The following is a 27,816-nucleotide window of genomic DNA, read 5'->3' as shown; positions in this document are numbered from 1 at the left end:
GTGAGCATCTTGGCTTTAGGTCTGGGAATAAAATATTCCCTATCACTTTGAGAGGGTGACAGTCCTTTGCAGCAGGGCACCACCGTTCATTCTCGGAGTAAACTGCTTTTAGCAGAGAGGAGATGCTGATAAGATTAGAGCCGTGGAGACTGATTGTAGAAGGGTTTCAGTAATGGGAAAGAAGATACCAAACTTTTTCATACATTAAAATAAAATCAACGTGGGATAGAAAATAAAATCAACGTGGGATAGAATCAGGAGGGTTTCCAGGTTCCTCACGAGATCTCAGTGGGTTAGTCCATTTTCTCTACGGTAACAGCATTATTGATTTCTAACCTTTACAGGGAAAATACATTCGTTTTTGGCAGAAGGTAAACTTTCCTTTGGGGTGTCCGTTTAGATCCATCCACTGTGTTAACCAGTTCACAGTGCCTCTCTCTTCTTCCTCTTTTCTGTCTTTTTCAAGCTCTTTTTGCTTTCTTTCCTTCTCTGTCAAAGATAAAAGAAAATAAAATGAAAGAGGTTAGCGATGAGAGAAATGCGAGGCCAACCAAGTTGTATACTGATGTCTTTGTTTTCCTCACTCCAGTTGCAATGTTAAAACCGATTGCTTCTTTTTAAAAAGCAGGAAAGGGAACGAAAAATTAAACCAAGCCCGCGGAGGCGAGTTGTCTAGGGAGTGTTATGTGGAGCTTTCTGTGTGTTTTCTGCTGCATGCTAACCGTCCAGAGTGGAGCTGTGATATAAAATATTGTTCCTTCTTTAATGGTTCAGACTGGGATCCCTGCCCTGTGTGTTTGCTTCTCTCGTGACCTTTTCTTTGCATCTATAACTACTTTCTTCACCCACGCTCCCAAATAAGTATGCACACCCACAGAAAAATTAAAGGAAGCTGTCAGTGGAGAGCTAATGCAGTTAAAACATCCTCAGCTCTGCTACCAGCCCCTTAAATAATTAAAACTATGTATGCTTGAAGAGTCAGATTTGCATTTCTGCCCCACGTTTATTTAGCACACTTTGTTACACTCAATTAAATGAGAATGTTCTGTTTCATTTTCTTTGCTTTGGGTTGATCATTTTGCCTTTTGATTCTTATGCCCTAGTGTAATTTCACAGTGCTTAGGTCTCTAAAACTATACATATATTAATGCATATGTGTGTCCGTAGACACCCATTAACAGGCTCACTGTTTGTACTACAGAGAATCTTTGCCCGAGGCATTTGGGCATTCTGAGTAACCTAAGGTGTACCTGGGATGGCAGCTAATTCATTGTGGTAAAGACGGAGCTTGACAGATGTTTTTAGCATCCAGTGCTTTTTTTTTTTAAAGCTCTCTTATTTTAGCATCACCTCCCCTCCCCACAGTTTGCTTTGAGAATCGCTTAGCAAAAACAAGAAGATACAGGTGTCAAATGCTTCTGGAAAGGAGACTAAATATTAGTGCCATCTAGTATGTCTCTGCACATCTCAGGTGGCAGCGCCTGTGCCCTGCCCTTCGTAAATTAGTTCAGTGCTTGACTTACCCGTGTTCAAGAAGGAATAAATTAGTTATTCCTTTCTAATGAGTAGTGGGATCAATTGCAGCATGATGAGAGACAAAATAGCATAATTTTGCTTCCCCTGTTGGGGTTCAGTATCCCTAAACTTCACCATTAATCACTCTCTCGGTTTTCTGGGTTATTTCTGACTCTGCATGTAAGATACTCTTTGTAATTTTTGTACCAGGTAAGTAAGACTTTTCGAATTTTCCCATTGGGGTTGTAGTTGGGGGATACTGTCTCCTTTGTACCCCAGAGTGTCCCTCGTTACCACCAGCAGCCCCTTCTGCCTTTGCATCAGTTTGTCTGGGTGCGTTCAGAGATGACGATCAATGTGTATGTGCGATGACAATTACGAGGGTTCTAATATATTTAACTGTTATGGGATCTGTTATGTCTACTTTAGGGTCGACCCCATCCCATATGACACTCCAAAACCAGCGGGCCACACGCGGTTTGTCTGCATCTCAGACACACACTCCAGAACAGATGGTATCCAGATGCCTTATGGGGACATCCTTCTCCACACAGGCGATTTCACCGAGCTGGGACTGCCCTCAGAGGTTAAGAAGTTTAATGACTGGTTAGGTAAGGAATGATTGCGTTCTGGCGCCCCCAATTAACCTTTCCCGTCCGAGTGTCACTCACTGCGTCCTAATTGAATTAGAGCACTTGGAAGCCAGCTCAGCCATTTCTCGTATGATATGCCGTGGTGTCTAGCTTTAATCCAATTCTGTTAATTAAAGATGAATTTTTAGATATTTAATTTTACTGTGCATCCTTTCAGAGCCTGGCCTTGGCGGCTCTGGGGCAGAGGGACGGAAAGCTTTGAAACCGATCTCATCTACTCGTTCTGCTTTAATGAGGGCATTCATTGGCACACATGAGACCTAGAATCATATTTTTAATTCATTGGCTCTGCAGCCTTTCCCAGATATTATAAGTAAAGAGGTACAATTGACCTACAGGTAAGAGAACATTTCTAAGAAATGAAGGAACGTGTAAAAGTCCTATGAAGGGAAGGCCCTAGCATGGTGTTGATTGAGAACAGCTTTTCTAAGTGAACCAGAGGGGGCCCTAAAAACCGTGAAAATATAAAATGTCCCACGGTAACACTCCAGAAACCTGGAACATGAAACCCCCTTATACACTGTGAAAAGTGTAACGACAACTTTGTGGTTCTTATTAGAGATACCCAAAGGTCAGGCTTGTGGGAGTACCCCAACACCTGGGTCAGGAATTAATTGCCAGACACTAACTAACACTACAAGGCAGTCATTGCCAAGTATTAACATTACAAGTTATTCATAACTGGATTAGGTGGCAGATCTTTTTAAGAATCCTTTTAGGTGAGGGAAAGAAGTTCAAGGGTTCTGAGATGTTAGAATCTCTAAAGACAGTAAAGAACTATATAGTAGAAAGCAGAAATTACTCTGGAAAAATGTCATGAATAATTTGTCGGCCAACAAAAATTATGCAGCAATTTAATAATAAACTTTAAATCAGGGCTTGAGAAATTTTAAAATAGTTGATCAAATGTATATGTGAATGAATAGTAACAGTAACTAAAAACAGTAAAATATTTAAAAGTCAATAAATACAGCTAGTAATATACTGTAACATATTTTGAGATTTCCTGGGATCTTGGACATCAAGCCACATTTTATATAGTTGACATCAAAGTACATATTTGTTTTTGTACTTTTGGTTATTTTAATTTAATAATATCTGTAAGATTTTAAATGATTTTTGCTTAATTTTCATATTTATTCCTTTTAATAGCAGCATGGTGTGTGTATTGTTCTATGTTTCTATTTAATAAAACATTCCTCTAACAAAAACATTTAAATCAATAACAGTTTTTCCTCTGCTAGCTAGCACTGAAATGGACATTTTTGTTTGTATATGTCTCTCTGCTTCCATTGACTTATTTCATAGGCTAAAACATGGTCTTAGTTAAATTTCAAAGCCAAGGATATGAAACCCTGTCTGGTTCTTGTTGTCTGCCAGCACCTTGCTTTCTGAGGGGGTCGTGGCCATGAACGTCATTAATAGTGATGAATATACCAGTTTTACCACAATCTTGGCAGCGTTGGGTATTGGAACTTTGTATTTTGTGCTGGTTTCATAGGTATTCAGTCATCTCATGGAAAACAGCAAGATAGCTTGAACAGCATTCAGCATAATCTCATTTTTACAGATGACTCAGAAGTTAAGTGACTTTCTCAGAGTCTCCTTGAGGCAGAAGCTGGGTGTATAATCCGCAGCTTTTCACTTCTCTTTTGCCTCTGCAAAAGTTGCTTTGGAGTACTGTTTTCTCTTCATTTTAGCAACTTTTATTTATGAACTATTAGCAGGCAAAACTATTTGGGGTTGAATTTCGACAGTTATAAACTGTTCTCTGACAATGGAATCTCAGCACAGAAATGATGTAGCTGCATTGACAATGTTGATTTGTGAAGAAATAGAACCACACTGAGAGTAGTGTTCACAGAAATCCAAGACAAGATAGATCTTGGTTATAATCTTGTTTAGCCGCTGACCTTGGGCAACTGAGTTAACCTCTCTTTTCCCCTTGGTTTCCCTGTTCAGAAGGAAGGATTAATGCTCCCCATCTTTCTCTGTTGTTGTGCAGATTAATCAAGCAGTGATTGCTGCTAGTGAGTTTTTGTGGGCCATTAATAACTGAATGGGGAATGTGGTGAATGAACCATCTACAGATACTTAAAGGGTAAAAATAAAGAGAGGTCAGAAGGATTATTTAGTAGGTTAGAAGTAAACACTGAGAGGCTTTGTAAGGGAAAGTACTTCATAAGTGGAGATGTGCCGTAACTAAGGAAATGAAATGAAAAGGAAATAAAATGCTGAGGTCCAGATGCCTGGTCAGTTCCTTCTCTTCCCATTTCTTCTCTCATCTCCTGAAGCAGGAGAAAGAGGGCTCCTCTGGGGCTGCAGAATGTGAGGGCAGGGGAGGGGAGCCCACTGGGAAGTGGATGCCCAGGAGCTGGGATCCCATAAGGAAGGCCCAGAATAGTTCAGTTGCCCAGGCAACCTCCTGGCGCTCTGAGGTGAGACACAGTGTGTGATTACATCCCGAGTATTGTCTCAGTGGAAACCTCTCACCTGAGACACATACATACTTCGAGCAACTGCTGCCCGGCGGGCTAGCAGTGTGGAATCACGGATCAGATTAGTCTAGGGCTTATGTGTAACAGGGCATCCAGCTCTCATCCAGCATGGGTCCTCAGATTTGGCAGGTCCTGCGAGTCCAATGCACCTTTCCATCTTTTCCATCTTTCTGCTCAATCTACACTGCCCTGAATATTGGAAACAACCTGACCATCCCCTAAGCCCCTTCACTCTCCCAACAGGCTAATAAGCTGTTTCTACTACAGGCCAGGCACTCCTCCACCCCCACAAGAGTCCTCTAAGGCTGCTCATGCTTTTCCCAGTTTTATAGATGAAGAACCTGAAGGTCCATTGGGTTCCCTTACCCAAGATCATTTAGCAGGTAGGAAACTCAGAGGGTCTAAGACGTCCACCGCAGTGCCCTTGACTAGTAAACCTGGGGTTGTCTTACCCCAAAGCATGAGCCCATTTCCTTTATCAGCCTGTGATGGGCTTATGGCAGCTAGGAAGCTCATAGATTTTAGGCTTGAACTAAGATTTGGTCGCTTCCGCCAGTGTCATATGGCAGTTAAGTAGCTGTTTGACCATGTGCTGTTATTTGAAAGATGTATTCAAGTCCTGCCTGTCTTGAATCTCACCCTCACCTACCAGCTGCAGGGCCTGAGTATCCAAGTACAAATTCCCTGTTGGTTCAGAGAGAATGGGTGCTGGTTAATGTGGACGAATGTCACCAGGCAGGTGTAGCACATAAAGTTATTAATACAAAGTACTTTATGAGGTAAGTTAGCACAGCGGAGGGCCATAAGAAGATAAAACTCAAAGCAGATTCAGAGAGAGGATAGAAAAGTAGTGTAGCGTGTGACGATTAGGAGCAGCTGGGAAGAGCCAGCTCTAAATTCCATACCTTTGACAAATTGCTTACTATTCTGAGCCTTGACTTCCTCATGTGTAAAATGGGCATCATTAATAATAATAATAAGGTACTCCACAGGTGGTTGTGAGGATTTATTTTGTGATGAAGCCTGTATCATTCTTAACACAGCCCTTGGCCTGTAGATGACTTTCAGCAAACACAGTGGAGGGAGAAAACAGAGCCGGTGTCATGGAATCCAAAAGGCAGAAACTGGAAGGTCCTGGCACCGTGGATGTAAAGAGAGATTTAGAGTGTACGAGGGCACAGGAAAGTATAAGAACAGAGACTGGAAGGAAGTCTCCCTAACAATTACACTGATTGGACAGAATGTTAGGACAAGAAGAGGCTTGGAGGTCCCATTTCCAAGTTCAGTAGGAGACACTGAGACAGGAGAGATTGAATGAATTGTCCAGGGCCCTCAGATAATGAGTAGACAAGTTGAACTCCACTCCAACTTGGATGGGGAGAGGACGTTGAACTAACATGTTTTTTGCCTGTGGGTGGTAGGGTCTGCACACTGTACCCCTCTCCCCTCCCTCAATGACACGAATCACTTAATGCTGTCCTCACAATAACTTGTTAAGTAGGTATTAGCTTCTGATTTTTACTTACGAGGAAACTGAGCCTTGGTGAAGTTAACTTACCTCAGGTTATACAACCAGGAGGTGACCTCTGAATTTGAACTTGGGTCCATCAGACTCCACTTCCCAAGTACGTTCTCCTGTCTTTCTCTATTCCCAGTCTGGGGCCTGGAATCCCAGTGGAAGGGACATATTGTGGGTAAAAAAGTGGTTCTTTGAATAACTGCCTCCTTTAACACATATACTCCCACATAGGTGCACTCAGGGTATAAAGTGTGTTAATGTCATTCAAGAGCTGTTTTGTGGCACAGGCTCTGTCCAAGAGTTGGCCAGTGGGAGCTTGTTGTCAGGTCAACCATTCGGTGTGGACCATTCCAATAGCCATAACTTACAACAAAGTAAATCTCCATAAAGAACACTGAGAACAATAGCCGGTCACATTTGCTCCAAGGGATAGTCTAAATGACGTTGTGACATTAGCACATCATGGCACTCAGTTCCGTCCTTGAAATGAAGAGCCCCTGCCAGGAGCCTGAAAATCTCGTCTTCTGTGGGAAGCTCTCTCCCACTGGTGAACCCTCGAGTTACAAATAACCAGCAGAGACTAACAGCTGCTCTTGCCTCCGGGGCAGAGTTCTGGGGCAGAGGCACAGGTAACTCTTTCCCAAATAAATACTTTTTAAAGTCATGGTTAAACCCTCTAGTTCCATTAATCTGTGAGCTCGGATATGTTAGAGATATGTCACCAACAGTCTTTGGTGAGCAGAACTGGGATCCTAGCCACTCAGCCATCATAGTGCTTTCTGTTTTATCTTAGCAAAAATACATGACAGTTATAGACTGGGCTTAAACATAAGCTTGTCAACTACAGATTACATGCCAGTTAAAATGTGACTATTTTATTGCTTTTTAGTAAATTCTGAACAGCAGTGCTTTCTAACATCGCTGATATGCCTGAAGGTGCATTTTGTGAGGCCCTGGGCCTTGTGTGGCCTTCCCTCACTTCGCCTCTATGACCTTCCCGAGCCTCTCTGATGTTCTTGACTCTTACTCGTCCTCATCCCTGCTGTTCCCTCCAGAACGCTTTAGCTGGGCTTCTTCAGTCCTGCTCCTGTGCCTGTGGATGCTACGCAAATAAGGCTTAGCGAATGTTGTCATTGGACTGAACATCCCTTCCTTATTTTCAGCTTTCATTTGCTCCCCAATTCTTCCCATTCCCCAAATGCACCTGCCCTTCCACACTTGCCCTTTGCAGGCCCCACTTCCTGGAACGACCCTCCCCCTCCAGGAGAGCTCACTCACCCTTTACACTTAAAGCTCTTTCACAGCTGGTTGCTTCACTTAAGGCATTGGTCCCCTGTGTGTGCATGTGTAGCCAGCCCTCCGCATGGTTGTTGTGGGATTGTTTTTTATGTCAGTCTCGCACTAGACCACAGCGTGCGCCTGGTGGGTGCTCTCTCTACCCCCAGTGCTGAGTAAAGGGTCTGAGTAAAGGGCGGTACACATGAATAGTTGTTGAGTCTCTGAGTGAATGAATGAATGAACATACAGGCACAAGAACTTTTTTCTGCCTCGCCTTTTGGCTCCAACATGAAAATTATGCAGGACTTGTTGCATGTAAAATGTCTTATCCTCCTTTCTCTGCTTTTCCCTTCCTCTTACTTCCTTTTCCTTTTCTCCAGTGAAGTATTTATAACAGTCAGTGGACTACTGTTAGTAATTTTTATATACCGTGCACGGGTACTTAAAAAGGATTTGTTGTTGTTTTGTTTCCAGTATTATAATTAGAACGACAGTGTTCTTGGGTGGCCTGTTCTTCCAGCCAAAAATTTATATATAACAGTCCAGTGACCTAGTCAGTCAAAATCCTGTCTAACATAGCGCCAGTGCCATGAACTTTTAATTATGGTTTTTCTCCGGTCTCGGCTGTCATTTAATAGCTCTGAGCTCCAGTTTCTCCAGGCCTAAAAGGAAGAAAGAAAATGCTTCCTAGGAGCCTCTCAGGAAAGGAACTATTTATATTTGCAGGAGCATTGTACGAGGCACGGCTGTGATGGAGTGTGACTGTGGCCAACGTCCCAGATCCTAGACGTCCAAGTCGGTTCTGTCCCTTCCCACAGTGACACCGGGAGGCTGTGTCCCCTTCCGTTGGTTGTTCTCTTGGCCCACGGTTTTGGAGCTGGCCTGTGGGAAAGGCTTTCACAGTGCAAGCTAATTTATTTTATTCTTATAATACCTCTAATACATGTTCATTCGTGATACCTTAGCAAGTAGAGATAAGTGAAGGAAGAAAACAGAATTGCCCCTGGCCGAGATACCCACTGTTAACACACAGTGTGACTCTGTAGAATGTTTTCTATCGATGAGCATGTGTATGCACACCACACAATTCACCCAGTAGAGGCCTCACAGAAATACCATTCTAGAGTCTCTTGTTCCTCATAACAGTACATCGCAGACAACTTTCTGAATCTATGAATATGGCTAAAAGACTTTTCCCCCCAAAGAGCATTTTCAATATAAAAAAGTTAAGTGTATGTCATAAAAATTTCAGTATTTGACATGTGCAAAGAAGGAAATATGCAATCATCTAAGATCCTTTTCAGAGCCATTGCTGTTTGGTGTATAGCATTTGAGGAATTTTTTCTGTTTTCTTTTGCTATTTTGAATATCCTTAATAATAGCAGCAGTCTTTACACTTTAAGGGGTTTTTGCTTAAAAGAATGACTATTCTTTAATTTATTTTTTATTAAAAAAAAACTGTTACTATGTTTTTCCAAACAACTGTCTGTTTTCAAAACTTGAAATTTTATGTTTCAGTTACAGTTTAGATTCAGTATTATTTTTATTAGTTTCCGGCGTACAGCATAGTGGTTAGACATTCATATGCTTGATGAGGCATCCCCTTCAGTGTTTCCAGTACCCGCCCAACATCATCCATAGTTATAACTGTTGCAGTGCAGGGACTGTATTCCCTGTGCTGTACTTTGCATCCCTGTGACTATTCTGGAACTGCCACTTTTAGTTTTTAATCCCTTCACCTCTTTCACCCAGTCTCTCTTATACACCCTCCCCTCCTCCATCAATACTATTTTTTTAAAGATTTTATTTATTTATTTTTTGACAGAGATGAAAGGAGGGAGAAACAGAGGGAGAGAAGTATTAATGTGTGGTTGCCCATTGAACACTCCCTATTGGGGACCTGGCCCACAACCCAGGCATGTGCCCTGACTGGGAATGGAACCAGCGACCCTTTGGTTCACAGGCTGGCACTCAATCCACTGAGCCACACCCACTAAGGTTCAGCTACTATTTTTTTTAAATTAATAGAACTAGGCATATTATCCCGTAACTTAAAAAAATTTCACACCTCATGCTCTATGTTAGTGTAGCAGTCTTTATATGGGTGTACTCATCTCTTTATCCATCCCTGTTACTGGAGACCCCAGATGTTTTCCTTTTATTATTGTCTGCACTGGTGTGATGAGTATCCTTCTTCCTCTCTCTTTGCAAACACCTTTAATTACAGTTGTAGGGTGTCTTCCTGGAATTATATAACTATTGCACCAAATGATACATGCTTCTTTAAAAATCCTTTTATTATGTAATGTCAAAATTTTCCCTATAAAGAAAGAGTCTCCGTAAGTGTCTCAGCAGTGTTTAAGAGTTTGTTCCATGTAGTTTTGAATATTCTCAATGGCAGAAAATCTTCACGCTTGAAGGACTTTTTTAAAATGACTACAAACTCTTTTTCTAATATGAGGGTTTACCTCCTTTGTGAAAAATGTAGATGGTGGTATGGAAAAGAATTGAAGATCGCCGTATATCCCACACATCACTGCTGACTGTTGACAAGTGGTGTGTTCCTTCTTGTGTGGTGTGTGAGTGTGCATGCATTCAGTGTGTACGGGCGGTGAATGGCCAGTAAATTCTACCTGCCGCTGAGTCCAGACGTGCCAGCGCAGTGACTCCTCCTTCCTGCCCTGTCGGTGAGTTTCTCTAACTCCCTGGGAGGGCAGAACGTCAGGGGAAAGTGGCCTTGCAGTCTTTTGTGCCCCAGTGACCTGATGGCTGGTGGCCCAGTCTGTCTGTGGAGCAGAGAAAAAGGCGAGCTGCGTGGCCCTGCCTGACTAGCAGGAACATGGCGCCACCTCCTTTCCAGGCTTCCCAGATCTGACACAGAGATGTGCTTTTGGATTCTGATTAACTTCTGGACCACACCTGCGGGCCCAGGCCTCCGCTTTCCCCCCCATTTCAGCCTCCCGTCGTCTTCCTTCTGCCCCAATCTTTAACCTGACCCTCACCCTCTCCCTCCAGCGGCACCGTCCCTCCTCTGGAAATCATCTCTGCACACCAGCTCCTGTCTTACAGACTCGAGTGTGCCAGGCTTCAGTCAGATGGCGGCTTATTTTCTAGACTCTGACATGTGATGCTTCCCAGGCATGGTTTGCACATTTAAGGCTACTGATTTTTGCAACAAAATTATTAGAAACTGAGGCTTGGGAAGTGGGCAAGAGGAGACACCTTATCTTGAATAAAAAACATGATGTGCGGTGATGACAACCACTCTCTTGTGAGGGGCTGAACAGTTGCCCGAAAAAAGTTTCAGAATGATGTGAGCAAGGATCCTCGTTGGAATGTGTGTACGGATGGATCTTTATGGCTCCTTAATAGCCATATCTAATAGAGAGGCAAAGGTGGGAGGCTTTGAGCAGGGCACACAAAACCACTTCCTGCGACTTGCAGAGGAGAACGTGCCAGAGTTCCTTACAGCCTGCAATTCCCTGGTGCTCATTGCAGTTAAATATCAAAGGAATTTCTTAATTTTTAGCAGCTCACAAAAACAGTATCTGATATGCTATATTTTTCAGTTTTTTGGTCATAATTTGATTTTCCCAATGCTCATCCGTCAGTTATAATTATTTGAACTAGAAAGAAAGCTTCTCTTTCTAGTTCAAGCAGTTACTTAAGGTTTTTTTTTTAAGTATGAGATTCTAGAATTTAAAAAAGTATCTATGAGTTGTCTATGTATCCTGTCTTATCATGTGGATACAAAATTCCTGATTTTTTTGTCTGTCATAGTATGAGTATTTGCTTAATCCAAGTAAAAAATCCACGCTTACTGTCCACTTGTCTTTCTTTCCACTGAAGAACCTTTCATCCCAATGTGAATTACTTCATGGTCTAATTCATATGTAAGAACTTTTTTCCAATAAAGAAAAAAAAAAACCCTGAAGTATAGTTCAGTTTTGATACAGAATTAACTAAAGTACTTTTAAAAAGGAACCTAAATATAGAATAGTTGAATATGTTCAAACAAGTATGGCTGGATTTTGTTTCATTAGAAAGGATGGTTCGTGACCTGAGGACAGGATGACTAGGTCATTTGTGATCCGTGTGAACCTAATCCTCTTTGTTATGACCAGCCATTTTCTTAAATTACATTAATTATAATGCCTCTAATTTATATGACATCTTTCCTCGAAAGGACTCAAAGCACTTTTGAGGGTATTAGATCATTAATGCTCATAATGGTTCAGAGACGTTGAGATGGGCAGACAGTATTATCCCTGCCTTGCCGATAGATGGATTGGGATTCAAAAGGTGGGAGGACAGACTGGGGTGACACTGTGGACAAGAGCTAAAGCCACTGAACACTGTCTCTCCTCTCCAAAATTCAGTTCTCAAGCTTCCTGCTTTCTCCTTTGCTGAAATATCCCGTCTCCTAGAGAGAAAGAGGCAGGGGCAGGACACACAGAACTACTGCTGCACCCGCCGACCAGAGACGGTCAGGCACATGCTTTCCTGAAAAGAGCATATCTTTTTGAATTCTACTGAAGAGGAGCTCTTCGGAAACAAAAAAGCCCCCAAGTTTTCTAAACCTGCTGGCCCAAGAGGGAAAAATTGAAGCCCCCCAAAATATGTCATCCTAAATCTGGGACCAGTGACCTTGTACACCAGAGCATGAAGGGACTTCATCCTCAAAAGGTTATTTGCTTTTGATCTCAGTATTTTAGCAGTGCCAGGTTCCGCTTTGTGGAAAGCACCGAGAGTGTATGTAAAGGAACAAGAGAGCAATATCACTGCACTTAGCATCCATTTAATCCTCACCGCATTCAGGCTTGTTGATACTATTATTTTTATAGATGCAGAAAGGGAGGCAGGACCCTTTTTTCACGGGCAGCCCATCAGATTGACATTTTGCAGGATGCCACCACGTAACCACTTACCGATGGAAGAAAATCTGTGGTGGCTGTCAGGGTTCCTCGTGAGCTGATCTGAACTCGCCAGCTTCACTGTCCAGTTTCACTCCCCATTGTAGTACTTCTCTCCACCCTCTCCTTCACTGCTGCAGCTTATGTTTCATTATTCTGTCCCTTTTGTTCCTTTTTCCCCAACCAGAGCACCGTTATGGTCCCACCACCTTGAACCTTTACGCTTACCCATTTCCTCTTGGTCTCTGCTCAGACACCACCTCCTGGGTGAGATCTTATGTTTTCTACTTCTGTGCCTTCTCACTCATTGTGGGTCTTTCTCCACCGAGGAAGTGGAGGGTCAGCTGAGCTCCAGGAGGGTCTGGACTTCTGCGGTTTAGCACTATACGCTCGGTATCTACAACAATGCCTGACTCATGCTCCAAACGTGTGTTGAGTGATGGAGAGATGAATGAAAGCCAGCTCCATGAGAACAGGGGTGGGTCTCCCTGATGCTGTTAAGGTCACAAGCACAGTGCTGAAGGCATTCAGTACATTTTTGATAAATAACTGAATATTGGTTCCTGTGAATCCCACCAGCTGCCTGCCAGTATGGTTCCCTTTATTCTGTGAACTCTTGTTCATTCTTTTTTTATTTTTTAGGATTTTGTTTATCTAAAAATAGATAAAAATAAATCTATCTATCTATTTATTTATTTACAGAGAGGGGAAGGGAGGGGGAAAGAGGGAGAGAAACATCGACATGAGAGAGAAACACTCGTTGGTTGGTTGCCTTGTGCACATCGCCACCAACCAGCTGAGTCACACCTTGCAGGGGGCTCTTGTTCATTCTTTAAGGCCCAATTCAAAGGTTATCTCTGTGAGGAACCGGCCCCACCTCCTTGCCTCCCTTGCTCCCCTCCATACTAAGTTCAGACCATTAGCACGCATTAATTTTAGAGCTTCTTCTGGTCTCCTCTTCCAATTTCGAGTCTCCGGACATGCTACTCCCAGTGGGGTCTTTAGCAGATAGGGACTCTTCAATCAATGTTTGGTTTTCTTTGCTTCCTAGTTGTAGTTCCATTAACAAAATGCGTTGCTTCCCTGATCTGCACCCACTTCTTCTCTGCAACAAGAAGTAGTCCCAAAGCTGCGAGGGTGAAGTTTGAGGAATGTCCTCAGTGCATGTCATGTGAATGTTAGAGGCAGTCACGTTATTGTTGACATCACGGCCTTCATTGCCTTCTGTCACGTAGACCTCCGCATGCCTTCTTGGACCCCGGCACAGGTTTCTGGATAAGGGCAGTCACTCTTACCAGCGTAGCCCTGGGTTTGGCTTTTCACTTGCCGATGCTGTGGACCTGCTGCAGGACCGCTTCTGTTTCGCCCTCCCACTTCCTCCCAGCCTGCCTGCGTGTTGGTTCCTGGCATCTTTTCCCAGCTGTCCCCTGGGTTCCTGGATGTCATTTTCCTGGCTCTTCCAGCTGCATGAAGAGTCCATTCTGTTTCCAGTCTGTGGCTCCACTCACTAGTTCTTGATGCTCCCCCTGTCCCCCCACCTTTGGACGGATAAATTTTCATTATTGGTTTTGCGTGAAAGTCTTCAGGGTTCCACTCTGCCTGACCCCTGTGGTCACTTAGTGATTACATGCGCCAGCTGAGGTAATTTATTCACTTTGTTTTGGTGTGAACACGTCCCATGGGTCTTGTAACTGCTGTAATCACTTGACCCTAGTGACTGTTAAATGCTTTAAACACAGTTATTTTTAATTTATAATTGTTTTCATTAAAAATCCCTTATAGTAACTTAACTGACCTCGCTGTCAACGTGGCATTATGTGCAGGGGAAGAAATGAAAATATTATGATGCAAATAATATAGTACTCATCAGAGGTAGGCAGCAAATCATTAGCTCACCCTACACGTGCTCCCTTAGAGTAGTGCAGGGAAGATGAAAGAGAAGAGGGCATAATTGCAGCATGGTCTGCGTAGTTCGGTGCAGCTGTTCCTGCACGCCGAGCGGGCCTAGCTGAGGGCAGGGAGCCCAGAGCGTGGAGGCCACGGTGAAGTTCCAGAAGGGCCATTCCTGTGTGAACAGCACTCCCCGCACCAGTGGGCGGTGCCCATTGATTAATCGTTTTTCAGTTAACATTTTTATCCTTATTTTGAATCTAATTTCAAGTTTAAGAAAAGTTGTAAGAATAATACAATGAATCCTCATATACCCTATACTCAGATTCCCCAGTTGTTAACATTTTGCTACATTTGCTTTTTCCTTTTCTCTCTCTGTCTGTCTGTAGGTGTATCTGTATTTTTTTTCTGCAGCATTTGAGAGAAAGCTATAGACATTATGCTCCTTTACTCTCAGTAATTCAGTGTATCTTTTCCAAGAACATGGATATTCACTTACATTAACCCACCGTAGTTTTCAAAAGCAAATGTAAATCGATAGGATTCTATTATTCAGTCTACAGACGTTTTTCAGATTTTGCCAATTGTCCTAATAATGTCCTTTACAGCAATTGTTTTTCTGTTCAGGATTACCATGTACTGCAGTCAGTTTTAAAAATCAAACCGAATCAAGCTAAAAGCAAATACTGTTTCTCATTCTCTTAACCCATAAGGAGTGAGGGGTTATAATGGAAAATGGAGCCTATAAAATGAGCGTATCTGTGTGTTTAGTGACAGGATGCTGTGGGCCTTTTGCAGATGTGTGTGTTATCTCGTTTATTTCCTGCCGCCCTCCAGCAAGCACCCAAAGAAGTTAGCCTTGAGCTGGGGCTGCACATGCCGCCCCTACCGAACCCGAGGACACGGAGTGGAAGAACCGGTATCTGTGCTCCGAATCACCTGTCCGTGGAGTACAAGAAGGGTGGGACCCCAGGACTGCACAGACTGGTGGCAGTGGGGAATTAAGTGATGCCATTTTTCTTTTGTTTTTTATTTTTATATTGTCCTGGTAGGGACCAGAAAATGCATTTACCTTAGAGAGTTACCTCTTTGTTTGTTTGTTCCAAAAGGTACTGCTTCTTACCTTGTTTATAAAATTAGTGAAATCATCAGGGACTGTCAGATAAATGACGTTAGTCTGCTGGAAGGCTGCTAGAAGGTGCTAAGTAACGCGATGAGAGGAGCCTTGGTAACCTGGTTGGTGGTGCTGCTGGAAATTCGCACACTCAGCTTCTCTAACTGCTTCTGGCCTGGCTGAGCCAGTCCTTGTGCGAACTTGAAGGCACATTCCAGAGCTGTGGAATGAAGGGCTCCTGGCCTCTGCGCAGACAGTTGGTTAGCAGGCATTCATAATTTAGCTTCCAAGGCGGGGGTTCATTTCAAAAAGTCGTAGATCTCTATACTTGGTTTTGTTTTTGTTTATTCTTGCTTTCTCTTTCCTTCTTGGGGAAGGAAATTGGAGTTGTGCTGCATTTTCAGTTTCAGAATTTTCAGCGTTTCCGGTATGTTATTCCGGACCAGGGCTGCTGCTTTGCCCCTGAGGTGCTTCAGGACAGAGGGTGAAGAGGTGTCGCCTGGGCCTGGCGCACGCACTTGTCGAGTGGCACTCAGCCCGCTCACCCTGCTGAGTGGTGGCAGCCTTTCCACCTGTACAGCAGCCTTCAGTTAGTCTTCTGTTTTGATTTGCCCCCAGATGAACATCCTTTTTGCTTTTTTTTTTTTTTTTTTTTTTTACTTTTTATTGCATATTCTTGGTGACCGTCCTTTTGCTGGCATTCACTTCTACTTGTCACCGGGTGATCTTTTGAGATTGTGCTGCAAACTATTTTATGTAATGTGCTTTGAAATAGGTTATTTAGAGCATTTGGGTTTTAGCATGTGTAACTGTCCATAGAACACACACACACATTATATATATAATCAAAATGTCTTTAATTTTGAAAATTGGAGGTTTTTATGATATTCCAGGAAAAAATTACATTGGGGAAAAAATGACTAATGGTTGATTACAGTGCCTGTATTTCCTAGTTCTTTTCACGTCTGGAATTTGTTTTCAAATCCTATTCGGTATATCCAAAATGAAAAATTAATTCACTATAACATGCATTATTGATCTGCTAGATTTAGATGTTATTGCAACAAGTTTTCTGTGCATTATGGAACTGAAATAGTTTTCCCCCGTAGTGTTTCTTAAACTCTGTTGAAATTTCAGGAGCAGGAAAGGAACAGCACGTTTGTTTTCCATCTGATTTTAGGGTAGAGTACAATTCAACTGTGTTGTCTCCCTTCTCCCTGTCATTTAGGTGAATCTCATTTATCCTCTAGTTTCTCTCTTTCTCCCTTGTTTGGAAATAACGTTGGGAGGTAAACTTTTTCATTTGGAGGAGACTCACCTTTTCTGTGAGGACAGATACCCGAGTATAAAATACACGGCCTCTGAACTTTGACTTCTCTGTCAGATGTTGAGGACAAGGTGATGTGGTTCTTTACTCGCTGGCTCTATATTATTTCCTGTTACACAGTTGTTCGTGAGTCAGTACTTATGGTAGATTGTAGCCTTCCACATTTACCACCTGAAGTTGCACTTGATAATCACAAGAGCCTATAGTAATAGTCTCAGTAGTGGTGCTGGTGGGGGTAGCGCCCCTGGTAGAACTGGTGCTGCTGGTGGGAGTGCTTGTTTAGTTAGCTGCAGCTTATGAATTTCTTGGGGATTTAGGAAACCAAACCGATATTTTCAAACGCTCCATTTCATGAATTGTTATTTTTATATAGGAAGCCTGCATTCAGAAAACAAGGTAGCTGCAAAGCCTAAAAATGATTTACAAGAGTTGAAAAATAAATCTTTGAACTTATATGTTTAGCACTGTGAACGTGAAGAAACGAAACTTAGCATACTTGATAAAAATAGGTAGAAACCAAAAGTATGCATACATCTTTGGTTGTGCAGATAGAGCTTTCGCTTCTGGGTGGGGTTTTGGTTGTTCTTGACAAGTTCCCAGCGTTTGAGGCAGGGAAAGGTGTGCCTGTCACTCTCACAACTATGGCACAGGCGTAGGCAACAACTCCTCCCGCTGACGCCCCCTTGTCCATTGTCACCAGGACCCGAGAGTACACAGTGAATCAGAAAGTCAGCTCCAGTGGGACACCATGATGAAGTAGACGTGTAGCTAAATATTTTTGTTATAACTTGAATCATGGAGGTGTGCACGTTTTGGCCAGTCTTCTGAAGTCTGGCCAAAGCCTTGCCTTTGTTCACAGTGATTAGAGGTCAACAGTGTCTTTTCCTGGGTGAATCACGTATGTAATTTATCATCTTTATCTAAAATTTGCTCTACTTACCATATTCCATTTTAGTGTATGTATTAGTGTGTCGGAACACTTGGGAAGCAATCGCAGTGCAGAATATTTCCAGATTTCTATGATTCTTTACCCCTTTTTAAAGGAGCGTCATTTACTCCCTCAGCAAGAGCAAATGTATACACTGTTTTAATGTTCATATTTAGTCATTTTAAGTACTATATAATGGCGTTAGGTAAGTATGGTACAAAGGACAGCTGGCATAGACTAGTTTGGGGACAGATGGGAGTGGCCTAGGGATGCCGCGCCTGTGAGCAGATGTGCATAGGTGTCACCAGGGACACTTGTGACTGTTGTCAGTGCACTGTGGGCAGCAGTCGGTGTGGGTCTCACAGGGACTGAGAGTGTCAGTTAATAGAGTATCTAAAAACTCTATTAGATTTCTAGAAAGATCCAAAACAAACTAACTATGTGTCACTTCTGGTAGATGTTCTGTAGCCCATAGTTTTCCGTACACTCTGATCGTAAGATCTGAGTTTTTATTCTTATATGTGGTGTCTTTACCTGCCTTGCATATGTTTTTTAAAATGTCATAGATAATAGCTCAGTGGCAGAGAACACAAATTTTTCACAAGGCAGTGTAAATGGGTGTGTCTTATTATACATAAGTTTTATTATACATAAGCCAAGTGCAGAATACACTAAGATTCCACAGTCTAAGGTACCAGGAAGGAGTTTAAATGTTAAGCAGGGTCATGTCTCTTAGAAGTATTACATCCATGGTTTGCTTTATTAAGCTAAATCTGGAAACGCCCTTTCCCATGACAGGTGGAGGGGAGGATCAGGAAACTTGTCAAGGCAGTTCTTGCTCTTCTCCTCCTGGGGGTTAGAGGGGCCGGAGTCTGAGCCCCTGGCAGAACAGGCTCTCCCCACTGGGGTTCACACCCTGCCCCACTGCCCAGAGAGGGAGAGAGCAGTACCACCCAAGCACAGCACGGACAGACAGGCTCCCACATCCGCATCTTTGGGGTTACTTCCAGCCTAAACCTGGGTAGTGCCGAGTTTCCGAAGTGTCTGCTTTATCAGATACGCAGCATGCAGTGTTTTCTGCGCATCTGTTTTGGAAATTTAACACGCTTCTCGATATTGTTGGTTTTTAAAATCTCTTTTACCATGTGTGTACCTTGGAATCTCCCCTTTTTAGAAATGTGTATCAGGAAAATATGCCCGGTGTTCGTATGACTGTGTGTATACCCTGGTGTGAAATACAGATGCGCACCAACCAACAATAGCTATAAAAATGAAATCTTACACAAGCGATGCCCTGCCTTCCCAGTCAGCAGGAACGAGGCTTTCGGTGGGGTCCAAGGGAAGCTTTATTGCTAGGGAGGTTGGGGGGGGGTGGCAATCCACCCGAGAAGTGGGCAGGGGAAAGCACTGCAACTTTTAGCGTAATGCATGATGCTGAAAGAAATTTCATCCCATCGTAAAGATTAGCAGGCTGTGTAATTCAATTTAAAATTGGTTAGCATGTCTTGATTATTATAAAGCCTTCCTTTCCTTTTTTTTTGTTTTTGTTTTATCGCCACTCCATTATTTTAGGTTGCCCACCAGTATAGAATGGACTAAACAGCCAAACCATGCAGAATCTCCTTCTGTGGTTCTGCCAACTGGAGGAATTGTTGGTGAATGCAAGAGAGTCTCTGAAAATGAGTTAAGAAAATGCCCGTTCAATCTAACGCCTCCTTCTTTTCTTTCTTACTTTTTTTTTTATAAAACGAATTTCTTCTGGGCAAGCAACCCTTGAGAGTGAAATCCTTTTAACAGCATTTGCTGGGCATGGGGCTTGGTTCCCGGAGCCCCAGCATTAGCCCTTCTCTGCAGTTGTCACGGGCATCGCTGCACCCCTGACCACCGGGATGCAGTGGCTTCTGTTAATGCAGGACTAACCGGCCCATGTCTGACGGCAGTTATCCCTACTGGGGGGTTAATAAATGTTCTCAGAATGACTGTCTCTATTGTCTTTATTACAAAAAAAATGGGCAGCTTCCGAAGCCATGCCTCCTGCTTCTTGCTAAGTCTCAGTGACTTGCTAATTAACTGTTTTGGTTCCAGTGCTTTATGGGCTCTGATGAGTTTAATATTGAGTTTAATATTCGTGTTAAAAAAATGCTGAATCCTTTGGTCAAAGTAGTAGGAATAAAGGAAAAACAAATTCAGCAAACATTTATCCAAGGGCTCTTTATGAACGTGAGGAGCTATAGAAATAATAATAACAAGACATGGATACACCAGAGGAGTGTCTGGGAAATGAACACACAATATTTTTCTTGTTTGCAGTTTCTTCTTCTCTTTATTGGTGAATGATCTTAATCTTTGCCCGGGTTCTGAGGGAGTTTCGGCCCTGGAGCGTTTTGTTAGGGGTCTTCGTGGCACTTCCAGACTCGGTGGGAAAGGGGCTGCGATTGATGAGCAGTGGCTGCCACGTTGTAGGACGGGGAGGTGGCTGGTCATATTCTGTGTGTTTGCAGCTCAGTTTAGTGTCATTTGTGTCTGGTCGCATTCAAGCTCTCTGACTCTCGCAGACAGAAAATGGCCATAGTGAAAAATCTCCACCTGCTTTATTTTAACTCTTTATGGCCCATTCAGACTCTCAGGTGTTTGTATTAGAAAGTTCCTGAAATGACTGTGACCTAGGCTTCGTGGGATTTTTAAGTTTCGTTCACATAGTCGGCTGTGCCTTATCTGTTGCAGGAAGTTTGGGGCATTTCTTTGAGGCAAGTTGGGGCTCCTGTGAGTCAGACAGTCAAGAAGACAGAAAACACACACAACTCTTTGTGTCCTGTAGGATTTAAGAAACAAGTGAACTCAATCCTAAGCTATAAAGAATTGAGGTTCTCCAACCACTGTGATGGGAGATAACTTTAGAAGCATTTTGCCTTCTTACTTGAAAAGGAGTTAAATAGATCAACTCAGTTTACCCTGTTAAATCCCCCAGAGCTTGGGCAGCTGAGCTTTCTCCAGTTTCAGGTTTCTATCTCCCAAACCTGACCACTTACCTGGCAGGTGGTAAAAATTCAGATTCCTGGAATCTAGCTCAGACCTATTGAGTCAGGTTCCCTATTGGTGGGTGAAGCTTTAATGAACAGCTGAAGCTTTAATGAACTCTTCTGTGGCCCTCCTGCCAGTTCACTGCCCTGGATTTGCTTATGGCGGTAATAGTTGTCATGTTCAGGGATCTGTTCTGCATACTCTCATCACCCTTAGCAAGGCTGTTCTTTCCATCATGATCTCTGTGTACTTCCGTTACCTCATCTGGAAAAGGGGATAATAATTCTTGGTTTGTAGGGTTGTCGTGAAGATTAAGTAGATTATATGTGTAGATAGAGTTTTTTAGGACAGTGCCCAACAGAGGGGAATTGTTATTTGTGTTGATTCTAAGCCCCCAAATTGTCATCGCCATTTAATTTTGTTTACAAGGACTCTGAGGACCCTTGCCAGAGGCAGCGAATCACAATTCAGGGTCTCTTACGAAGTGGTTGTAAGGAGGAGGAGGTGTGCACACAGCATTGTTTTGGAGAGACGTTATTATTAATAAAGCCTGTAGAAGTGCAAACAGTGTGTTAAATCAGTAAGGAGACTTCTTTGGCCAGAAGAAACAAAATGTCTTAAATAACAAGGGGTTTATTATCTCATATAATAAGAAGGACAGGGAGGAATAAAGCAGTTTTAAGGATCTGGTAATTCAGGGACCCAGTGATGATTTTTAGTATTTTTTTCTCCTATTCTCGCATGTTAACCTTGCCCCTGCGGTGGGAGAGTGACTGTTGAAGCTCCAGGTTTAGTATGAAGACATGAACATGCTCCGTGGAAAGAGAAAACCATGCCCTCCTGGTATCGCCTGTTTGTAGAGGCGGCGACCATTTCCGGGAAGTCCGTCAGCAGCCTGAGCCTCCGGTCTCACTGGCTAGGATTGAGCCTGACAGTGAAATAGCCTTGCATGGTACTTCGGAGAGTGTCCTGCTGTTTTCCTAGAGTGGAGTCCGCGTGGTGTGACTCGGCTGCCGTTCAGGGGACAGCAGTGGTGGCATGGCCTGGCTGGGGACCGGGACAGCCTTGGGTAACACTTTAAGATCCCACTCTTATTACCTGTTTCCTATGTTCTTCTTAAAAATTTCACTTTTCTTTTTCTCTACAACAGTGATTTTCAACCTTTTAAAAAAAATCTCATGGTACGCATTAAACCGATTACTAAAATTCTGTGGCACACCAAAAACCAAAGTTTTGGCTGATCTGACAAAAAATAGGTATCATTTTTGACACATTCACACTGGATGGCTGTTGTGTTGGCTCTTGTCTTTTTTTTTTATTTGACAGTCTAAGGGGAAAGAGGTCAGTGCCCCTGACTAAATAGTCAGGTATTGCATGTTTTAAAAATTCTTGTGGCGTCCTGGTTGAAAATTGCTGTTCTGCAGTAGCGGTCTCCAAACTTTTTGGTATCAGGGGCCCGTCTCACAGAACATAGCACAGGGAGAGGGGGGGAACGTGGGGGCAACGGGAGGCAGAGCTCTGGTGAGCTTCCGTCTGCAGCTTGGGGGTTGGGGTGCTCTGGTCTAAAGTATTCCTTTTTCTCTTGAAAACTGTTCTCAACATCGCTGGGTGTGCGTACTCAAGTGAGTAAGCTTCCTGCCTCTTTACATTCTGTTACACCTGGTTAGGGGAGTCTCTTTCTGCATATCTTAACTGATCATTGATAAAGGGGCTGGACAGACGGCAAATACTGACTGATCCCCTTGAAGACACCATCCTTGATCACCGTGTATCAGTAGATTTTGCCTATTACTCTTTTTCGTAGTACCTGCTAAGTCCCTTCCTAGCAATTCTCGTAGTCTGAGTTTCATAGTAAGTGTTCACATTCTTGTTGTCTTTTGATCCCAGCTGAGTATAAGCTCCCTAAGGACAGAGACCCTTTTCCGTTTTGTCAGACACCCAGGACACTGCCTGTCTAACCCTAGGACCTGGGGGAATGGTTGTCGAATGTTGTAGAAAGACCGTGACCATTCCGTGGGCATTCTGGGACCCCATTTCATTATCAAATATCATCCTGACTTTTGAGAGGGTCAGGGATCTAATGAGATTTGATGGGATCTAATAAGATTTCTTTTCCCCACGGCTGCTGGATTAGAAAATTAGGTTATGACCTGACTTTGCAAGAACTTTGTAATGAGCCAAAAGGGAAAAGAAACCGCAAAGAGGATGAATCGGAGAATATGGAGTTGAAAGTGAGCGTGAGAGAGTTAAAAAGTAAGAACAGTTTAACCCAAAGCATTGAAATCTGGCCAGATCTTCCTAGTAAAGATCAACTTCACAAGCTTTGAGTGAATTTGAATAGAAGTCATTGGAGTTCCCAGTTGTGAATTATTATGTTAGGTCCTGCAAAAATACCTTATTTTTTATTTTTTAAGCTAATGTATCTAATCTCCCCTTTCTAGCCAAAACACCAAAGGAATTCATTAAAAAAATAAGACTAGTCTTTTTCAGAAAGTTTGACCTGCCTTTTTTCAACACTTCAGAATCAATGATAGTAGCCTAACCTCCCACTGTCAGGAGAATAATCTAGAGAAAAATGCTGATATTTCAGAGAGGCAGAAATGAAATACCGTGGTTGAGATGAGCCTATGTATTACAAGAAGATACCAGTCTAGAAATTTTTTTTTCCCCAGAATCTTGAGAAACCACCCAGTTATTTGATATGAAAAAGGGAGCCACGTTGGCTAAGAAGAAGCAAACATAGCCTCTTAGTTACTGATGGACAAAAATAAGTTAAAATTGTGATGTTTGTCTCATGGAAGGTCTTTACCATTGAATTTCTTCAAAGGTACCTCCATAACAGTGTCAGAGTCAGAAAGAAAGTTTGGAAGGACAGTGGCTGGGTCCAGAGAGGTCATTTCTATTATCTTAAGTTCCTCTCTGATCTAAGCTCACTTAGGTTACAAAGCAGATGTCTTCCGTGGGGTCAAATGAAAGACAATGGTCTTGAGCTATAATAGTAGAGGTTTAAAAAAGAATAGAATAAGAACCCCAACCATGAACTCGAGCAGTCCTGAGTGCTGTGTGGTATGAAGAAATAAGTAGCCATCTGTCCTGGGTTTTATTGAACAGGGCTTGCAGGTAATGGCAGATTGATTTCAGAAGTCAGAATTCATGATTGCTGGCAGCCTTTAGAAAAGCCTCTTCGTTTTTCTGAACCTCAATTTCCTGATCTATAAAACACTCCTTGACTCAAAACTCTGACTGGGTAGTTGTATGACATAGTAAAAAGGAGTAGAGGATTGGGCTGCCAAAGTAGGAGACCCTCTTGCCACTCACTCATTGGGTGACCTTGGAGGAGTCATGTAACCAGCCTTGCAGGATCCTAGTTTTCCGTTGCACAGAAGGAATGATTCTGGTCTCTGAGGACTCCCCAGGGTTGCAACATCAGTGAGCCTGGAATCAGAGGACAAAACCCCAAAGGCATCCTGCTGCCTCTGGATTTTTTTCTGTTGGAAGCAAAAGGGAAAAGCTGGCCCTGCAAGCCCATTTGCCTGGAGCCTTCTCATCTGGCCCAGTGTCTGGGGGGCCCGGGGTAGATGCATGCACCTGTCCTGTTGGGCCAGGGCAGTAGGCTGGTTTGTGAAGAGTGGTCTCTGCAAAGCCAGCTGTCAAAACAGCAGTGATTTGCCCGAGAGGCTGAGGGGTGAAAACGTTCAGATGAGGCGATACAACGAAGAGGAAATACAGGCGACTTCCTCAATAATGAATGGCTATTCCATTAACTTCACTATTGATTATCTCTTCTCATCTATCCGATCCTGGGAACAAAGGCTGCAAAAATCTTTAAATGAGTAATGTTAACCATGCAACAGCGGTGACTCCCTTCTCTTCTGAAATTGAAACACGTTATTTGTGTGATGTGTATAGTTCATTTATTCATTTATTTGTTCATGTGTTTGCGGCTTCAACAAAATTGCGTTTTTAACTACTCAAGCCAGTATCTTTGTTTCCATCTGCTTTCCCCTCCCCGGAAATCCCCTTGTGACAGATTTTAAAATTCAGATTTAGTTTCTCAGTTGCAACCAAACAGTATACCTTGTGAAGGATGGAATTGGTGCCCTCCTCGGATAAAATAAAAATAGGATTGTAACACTTGAAGGCCATCGAGAATCCACACTTGAGGTACTAGCTATTCACATCCACGTGATTCTTAGCCAGGATAAAATTATTGCTTAATTATTCATTTATTTAATAAACAATTATTAAAGCTTTGGGGAATGCTAACCTGCATCAGACATAGTCCTGGGGTCTCGTAGTCCTGAGGTCCGTAGTCAAGCAGGGGAAGGAGCCCTGTGGACACAGTCTTATTCTCTGAACTGCAAGCGCTTGGCAAGCTTAGAGCAGGGTGGGATAGGAGCGGAGGAGAGGCTGGTGGCGGCCAGACCCCAAAAGCTGCATACACCACACACAGGGAGTTCAGCCTTTTGTCTGTAGGCAGTAACAGGGAATCCAGGGAGAGTTTAAAGTGGCCGAGTGCGTGTGTGGAGGGAGTATATGTGATGAGCTCTGTGTATAAGGAGAGCACCTCAGCTTCAGTGTGCAGGATAGATTAAGCAGAGCAGCCTCACAGGAAGGTGTGTTTGTTTGTTCAAGCGGCCCCAACAGAATACCACATATTGGGTGGGTTTAAACAACTTACTTCTCACAGTTCTGGAGGCTGGAAGTCCAAGATCAAGGTGCCAGCGTGGCTGTGTTATGGTGAGAGCCCACTTCCTCGCTCATCAGAGCACCTTCTCACTGGGTCTTTATATGGTGGAGGCGGCTAGGGAGCTCTTTAACGAGGGCATTGATCCCATTTATGGGGCTCTCCCCTTGTGACCTAATCCTCTTCCAAGGGTCCCCAGTGTGTATTCTGAACACCATCACATTGGGGATTAGGGTTTGAACACAGGCATTTTAGGGGCACAAACATTCAGACCATTGCATGTGGGCAAGGAACAAAGGCATGGAACGTGAACTAGGCCTTGGGCCCCAAGGCCCTGGTGGACATTGCAGGAATCCTTTCTTCCTGCAGAATTACTCTGCATACCTCCTGCTACTCATTCCAGAGGGGAGCCTGGTGGCAGTTAGGCCACAAAGCTGTTGCCAAGGAAAGAGATCAGAGCCTGTTGGAAGTGGTGTTTCAATGAAGCAGAAACCTGATTGGATTTCACCACCCCCGAGGAAGTCTTCTTCTTTGTAGCCTCTGATTGTCTGAAATTTGTATTAGAGAATTTTGCCAATTGATGAGCAGGGGAGAAGCAAAAATGGAAGAGGAAGTAACTGTGGTCTCCATTCATCTCATTGCCATTACTATTGATCAAAATAACCTTCCCCAAGAGATTTCTTTTAAATCTTTACTCTGGAAATGCCTCATTAGAATTTTGAGTTATAAAATAGGAAAAGTTCATTTTATCGGATTCCAAATTTTGCTCTATGTGGCTTCCTGTCCAGAGTGCAAATTATTAAAATTGACACAGGATGTGTGTGCAAGGTAATATCTCCTTTCGTAGACTCTTCTCTAAATTTCAAGATACTCTGTAGAGTGGATTAGATTATGCAGTGAGTAGGGACTCTGAAGAGAAAATAGAATTGTGTATTGATGCCTTCAGAAATATTATTCGATGGCAATAAAATATTCTCTGAAATTCCCTTCAGAGGAGAGAAAATGGAGTTTGTTTGCAGTAATTGCATTTTCTCGCATTTGCTCTCACACTTTCCAATATAAGCCAATTGGAACCTGGGATTTAGTTTTGCTTATTGGCGAAAGTACCATGTAAATTGATCTGTGATGCATTTAAAGAATATGCTTTTGAAAGTTTGGAAATTGAGATGGCTTTTTCTTATTAGATTTCAAGAGTATTAGGGTTCATTTCTATATTTTAGTCTAATGTAATATTAGCCAAATACGTTCTTTTTCAATTTAGTTTTAATCAAGTTCCAGAAGACTATTTTCATCGAGCCCCAGTGGCACTGTTAAGGCCGGGATTTTATTTCCATTGTCAGCCACTTCTGGCTGCTGCGGACCAACCCTGCGGAGCCGCAGCGCACAGATGCCCTGCCTCATCTGCCCAGACTCGGTCTCGGTGTGCAGAAGTCATAGCGGTTACTGCAGAAATGGTTTTTGTTCCTGTCTGCAGGGTGAAGGTGGGGAGGGAATCTAAAAAGCCTCAAAATGGTTCATTTCCTTTAAAGAATATGGCCTTTATATCCATGTTATTTTTATTTAACTTGATCTCCACCATACTTAATGGTTTAAAGTACAAATACATAGGATTTGCATTTGTTCCCCTAATTACTCAGCAGAATAATTACCACTTGTTTTTATAATTAATGCTGGAAGGGACACCTTTCCTCAGTTGCTTTTTAAAGGCTTTGTGGGGGGAAAAACAACAACATAGTATTTTCAGCTCACCCGAGACTTTGTCCGTTAACACTCCTAGTTTACTAAAGATAATTCATGGAATGTTCTTTTAAGGTGGTAGGAAGTGGGAGGTGGACCGCTTACACTGAATGAAGTTACAGTGCAAAACAGACAAGTAGAAATAATAATAATAACAACAACAATCATCTTTTATGTACCAGGTTTGCATTCGGTCCTTTATTGATCCTCCTCAGTCTGCCTATCATCTCTGTGATTAGGTTGTACAATTATCCTTATTTTTTTTTCTGGTAAAAGGAAGGTGGAATAACATGTTTTAAGTTTGAGTTTCATAGGTAATAAATGACAGAAATTTGGTCGCAAATCTGCCTGACGATCAAGCCCCTGATCTTTCCATCAGGCCATCTGTCCCCACGTTCTCATGTGAGTGAATGACACGAACGTGCCCACAGCTCGTCGGGATGGGACTCGGCATTGTCTTCACCAGCTCTTCCTGTGCCCGTCCAGGGGACCCTGCACTGGATCCCGTTTAGGAGATAGTCTGTTCCGATGGAGTTTGTTATCTGGGATGTAAATCTTTCTTAACAAGGCAAAGCCCTCATTTGGAAGGAGGAGGTTGGACAAAGTAAACCATGAGGAGACCACCTATGGTTCCCGTGGTCCAGCCCCATCCTAATACTCAAGTGTAATTGTAGCTGCATTGCAGTGAATGGTTATCGCCACAGCTTCACAGGTAGAAATAACATGCTGTCCTGGT

At 43.0% G+C, this 27,816-nt stretch overlaps 1 protein-coding gene across 3 annotated transcripts in view; it reads left to right on the top strand.

The window, feature by feature from the left end:
* The window catches only part of MPPED2 (metallophosphoesterase domain containing 2), a 161,016-nt gene that overhangs the window by 44,176 nt on the left and 89,024 nt on the right, over nt 1-27,816 (top strand). For all 3 annotated transcript variants that reach the window (XM_037126667.2, XM_037126669.2, XM_037126668.2), the window contains exon 3: nt 1,945-2,126. In XM_037126667.2, the coding sequence (XP_036982562.1) occupies nt 1,945-2,126 (182 nt within the window). The remainder of the gene's footprint in view (nt 1-1,944; nt 2,127-27,816) is intronic.

This window comes from Artibeus jamaicensis, unplaced genomic scaffold (assembly GCF_021234435.1).
Source record: "Artibeus jamaicensis isolate MK-2021 breed Jamaican fruit bat unplaced genomic scaffold, CSHL_Jam_final contig_797, whole genome shotgun sequence".
NCBI classification, from domain to species: Eukaryota; Metazoa; Chordata; class Mammalia; order Chiroptera; family Phyllostomidae; genus Artibeus; species Artibeus jamaicensis.
This window is presented reverse-complemented; position numbering and strand designations above follow the sequence as displayed.